Source organism: Engraulis encrasicolus, chromosome 1, assembly GCF_034702125.1.
Source record: "Engraulis encrasicolus isolate BLACKSEA-1 chromosome 1, IST_EnEncr_1.0, whole genome shotgun sequence".
Taxonomy (NCBI): Eukaryota; Metazoa; Chordata; class Actinopteri; order Clupeiformes; family Engraulidae; genus Engraulis; species Engraulis encrasicolus.
This window is the reverse complement of record NC_085857.1, coordinates 13,515,287-13,520,286: the sequence shown is the minus strand read 5'-3', so window position 1 is coordinate 13,520,286 and position 5,000 is coordinate 13,515,287. Positions and strand designations below refer to the sequence as shown.

General features: G+C 42.6%; 1 protein-coding gene across 1 annotated transcript in view; it reads left to right on the top strand.

Moving 5' to 3' along the window:
* LOC134448084 (phosphofurin acidic cluster sorting protein 2-like) overlaps positions 1–5,000 on the top strand; it is a 254,249-nt gene that overhangs the window by 157,653 nt on the left and 91,596 nt on the right. Inside the window, exons 6-7 of the mRNA XM_063197846.1 lie at positions 1,388–1,479; positions 3,833–3,916. Of these exons, the coding sequence (XP_063053916.1) occupies positions 1,388–1,479; positions 3,833–3,916 (176 nt within the window). The remainder of the gene's footprint in view (positions 1–1,387; positions 1,480–3,832; positions 3,917–5,000) is intronic.

Sequence of the window (5,000 nt, the reverse complement as noted above, 5' to 3'; positions counted from 1 at the left end):
ATATTTTGGAGCATTTACTAACAGTGTTGCGGACCTTTATTTTCTTTTCAGTTATCTTACGTTTGGTCCAGCACCTGTGCCACTGATGTGCGCGCATTCTTTGACTTTCTGGATTAATGTGAACGGCTCCCTAGCTAACAGAGAGGACCAGGCTAGTATACATTTGTAATATAATATAAACATGCGAAGGAGTAGTAGTAGTAGTAGTAGCTGTGGCCAAATGGTTATTTAGGTGGACTTAACAACGGAATGGGTAACGCTTTACTTTACGGTACAGTTAATTACTGTGTACTTTCTGGGTAACAACAGGGTAACAGAAGTTACATGGTATCTAATGGGTAAAAAGGGGGTAATTACAAAGTAAATGTCATTAATTGGATAACAACAGGGTAACAGAAGTTTGATGGTTAGAAAATACGTAGTAGTTTCATAGTAATTCTTGAGATGTGTGTATTATTTAGGTGGACTTAACAACGGAATGTAATGTATTATAGTGTAGTAGAAGCAATGTAAATGTTGCCACTCCTCTGGCTCCCAGTTCAGCTTCTAGGTTGGCCGCAGCAGCTGCAGCATGTGTTTGCCTCCTCCCTAATGTAAGCCCATTGAGCCGCCAGAGCCGGAATGAGGACCAGTTGCTTGATGCTGCCATTGGGGAAGTGGCAACTGCTCCCCAGCTGGTAGAGAGAGCAGGAAACAGATGGGATGGGCTTGGAGCCATCTGACATCAGATGCTTTGCTTAATTAAACCCCACTTCAGTTCGCTTTAGTTCGCTTTAGTTTGCCAGGTTTTCTACACACAGTGTGTGTGTGTGTGTGTGTGTGTGTGTGTGTGTGTGTGTGTGTGTGTGTGTGTGTGTGTGTGTGTGTGTGTGTGTGTGTGTGTGTGTGTGTGTGTGTGTGTGTGTGTGCTGTGCACAAGAGCTATGGAGTGTGTGTGTGTGTGTGTGTGTGTGTGTGTTGCTGTCTCTCTGCACAGGAGCTATGGTGTGTGTGTGTGTGTGTGTGTGTGTGTGTGTGTGTGTGTGTGTGTGTGTGTGTGTGTGTGTGTGTGTGTGTTTGTGTGTTTGTGTGTGTGTTTGAATGTATGCCCTAGTTGCTAAAGTTGATCCGCCAGTCTTGTTCACAGACTGCGTCCCAGACATGACAGCCATTCAGATGATCCGCCATCTTGTGTGCAGACCGCTCCCCTGACATGGACAACTACATAGAGTGAAATGTAAACATAACGCGATGTAATGCAATGTAATGTGATTTAATGTGATGATCCGCCATCTTGTGTGCAGACCGTTCCCCTGACATGGACAACTACATAGAGTGAAATGTAACATCACGCAATGTAATGCAATGTCATGTGATTTAATGTGATGATCCGCCATCTTGTGTGCAGACCGCTCCCCTGACATGGACAACTACTCAGAGGACGATGACGACAGCTACTCCTCAGAACAGGAGGCCAGCGACGACGCTGTACAAGGCCAGGTATGAAGGCACGCACACAGGGAAGCCGACAGGGGGCGGGGACAAAGGGTTTACTTGTCCCAGGTCCAGGGTAGTATTTAGGGATGCACCGATACCGATACTGGTATCGGTATCGGTATCGGCCCCCGATACTGCTCATTATACTCATACTCGTACTCGTCAAGCACTTGCCGATACCAGGAACGATACTGCTATTACACAAAACAATGCAAAATCTTGTCACGTTGTGTGGACTTGAAAGCAGCATGGAAAAAAGTGCCACCTCATACAATTACCAACATTTAAATCTACATGGAAATGGACAATAAAAATATCACAGGTGGAAAAAAACAAGGCCATGCATTTATTTTCATTGTAATTTGGTGGTAAAAGGTATCGGTATCGGTACTCGGTATCGGCAAGTACACACATTAATGTACTCGTACTTGTATCGGTTTTCAAAAAAGTGGTATCGGTGCATCCCTAGTAGTATTGATTGGGTTTGGGGTCCTTTCAGATGTTTTTGTCCCAGGCCCAGCCAAAGGTGTACCAGAGATTCTTTAAGTATATAGAGATATGCCAATCTAATAGGTTGCTATGGGCACCTAACGTGACCAGGTTCCGGTCTGCCTAAAGGGGCGTGTCATAATACTCCTAGCATTGAATAGAACAGTCCTTAGGTCTGCCTAGGTCTGCCTAAAGGGGGATCCCCCCCCCTCCCCCTTGCAATAATAGAACCCGGAAACAATGGGCCAATGGAACCTCTCTCTCTCTACTCTCTCTGGGTGTGCCTTGCACGCACACATGCACACATCCTACCATCTGGTAACCAATACAGATTTATGAAAACAAGTACAAACAGACTAAAAAACTTCTTCTACCCAGTGGCCATTACAGCACTTAATTATGCTACAAAAGCATAGTTTTTATACATACTTTTGTTTTTTGTTTCATTTTCATTTTTTTATTATTGCTTCAACAAGGAATGCTTAATTTCGTTGTGCTCGTCACAATGACAAATAAAAAGATATTCTATTCTATATTCTATTCTATTCTTTTCTGTGTTCTATCCATGCAGCAAAGAATGAACCCAATACTCTAACACCTGTATTGCTTGTGCTGTGCAGGTGTTGCTGTTGCTATGGTTGTACAAGACATGAAGTCAATAAGACAAGAGTGTTATCTCTCTCCTGTTTCGTACTATGTTCCTTACTCCCGTTATCTGCTACAGGAGATGAAGACGAATGATAATCTTCTCAGACATTAAGTCAATAGGACACAACTGTTAGTAGTAGTAGTCACCAGAGGTGTCAAATGTAAAAGTAGAAGTAAAAAAAGAAATACAATTTCTTTCCAAGACAGGTAACTTATCTGAGTAACCAGTAGTACGTGTCTTACAATAAGCCTACTATGCACTGGTTGGAACACGTGTGTGGTAGGTCCTTGTTAGGTCTTTAGTGTTTTTCAGTCACAACACAGTCTATTTCATTTGGTAGAATGGAGTAAATGGTGTAATATTATAATTAGGGCTGTCCTGATTTTTCTCCCGATTAATCTATCAACTATTTTTTTTCGAATAGTCGATTTGTCAAAGGATTATTGTTTCAAGTACCCTAGCACTTTAATCTTCAAGGAAATTGGGAAAAAAGAAAGAAGTCGTTAAAATTTGGTCCCTGAGCTCACAATGAGCTTTAAATCATGATAGTAGCTTATTTACTCTGAGATACGTCCTATTCATACGTGCTGGGCAATTTTAGGTTTCAATCAAGTAATAAAGCATTAGTAAAAGTAAGTGAAAAAGCATTGAATTAAATGAAACGATTAGTCGACTATGAAAATTCTTGTCGACTAATTTTTATAGTCGATTAATCGTCCCAGTCCTAATTATAATAAATATCATGTGCTAGTGTTGCACTTGCAACATGAATTTACTTTTACTTTTACTTAGTAGAGTAGAGTAGAGAGTAGAGAAACTTTATTGATCCCCAGGGGGAAATTCAGGTGTCAAGTAGCTACATAAAAACAAACACAGACACACAGACACAAACACACACACACACACATGCCAAGAGGTTCCAGATCTGGGCCAGCTCTGGCATCTCAGGCAGTCCAATCCCCAATAATGATGTCCTTCTTAGTGTCCTTCTGTATACTGTTAAACAGTTGAATGGCCCAAGGGACAAAGGACCTCCTTAGCCTATCTGTCCTGCAGGTGAAAGCACGGAGTCTGTGACTGAACAGACTCAGTTGGTTAGTGAAGGTGGCGTTAAGGGGGTGATACTTTTGACACCTCTGGTAGTCACTTTTTGTGTGTGTCCTTTATGGTGTCCGACACCTGCCACTGTGTTCCTTATTGCTGCTTTGTGTGCCTCAGGACATGTACGATGAAGACGACGACGTGCAGAGAAAGCCCAAGAAGTCGCGGAGGAAAATGATCAGAACCACCTCCATGACCAGGGTAAGCCTGAAAATGATCAGAACCACCTCCATGACCAGGGTTTTTTGGGGCTTAGGATGAGGTCAAGGGGAGCGTTTGTTTAAAAAAAAGGTTGAGAACCACTGAGCTCATGCCTCTGCTGCCTGCTAGCCCTCCTCCACTAATGCCAGTGCTGACTCTGCTGCTGACCTATGGGCTTTCAGGAGGTTTGTTTTTGCCACAGACCACACAACACGCAATGAGGCATGGACAACAAGAGAGGGGGAGAAGTGAACATGAAAGTGGTTATGTAGTGTGTGTGCGTGTGGGGGGGAGGTGTGTGTGTGTGTGTGTGTGTGTGTGTGTGTGTGTGTGTGTGTGTGTGTGTGTGTGTGTGTGTGTGTGTGTGTGTGTGTGTGTGTGTGTGTGTGTGTGTGTGTGTGTGTGTGTGTGTGTGTGTGTGTGTGTGTGTGTGTGTGCTTGTGTGTGTGTATGTATATTTGCGTACGTGTGTCATTCTGCAGTCACAATAACACAGACAAATGTCCACAAGCACACTGCCCTACTCCCACCACCAAAAATGTTGTTTCTCCTTTTGTTTGTATTTCACGAGAAAATGAGGAGGGAAGTGTAACTAGACAGAGAAGTCACAACGTTGTGTTTCATTTCATACTCGCAAATGACAATGTGAAAAATGTCCTTACCGCAAACAAGGTAGCGGTTGACTGATCAGTACACTGCAGAAAAAAATCCAAATGTCAGCAAAGGCTTTTTATTAATAGTCGTTTCCTTTCTATTTTTTCCAAATGTCTTCAAATCAAATTCAAGTATTGGCAGAGGACGCGCTCAACTTCTTGGAAAACCGAAAAGCTTTTGGGTGCGAGATAAAAAGCGTCAACTTAAGGAAGAAGAAATCCGCACTCACAAACTGCGTCTCATTATTTATTTATATTATGGTACCACGCACTGATGAAGGCTTGTTAGCCGAAACGCGTTTGCTTTTTGGACATGGTGGTAATATAAATAAATAATGAGACGCAGTTTGTGAGTGCGGATTTCTTCTTCCTTAAGTTTTCTTCAAATCAAATTCCCAACAGATGATTCAATCAAAACACTTTTGGTTTCC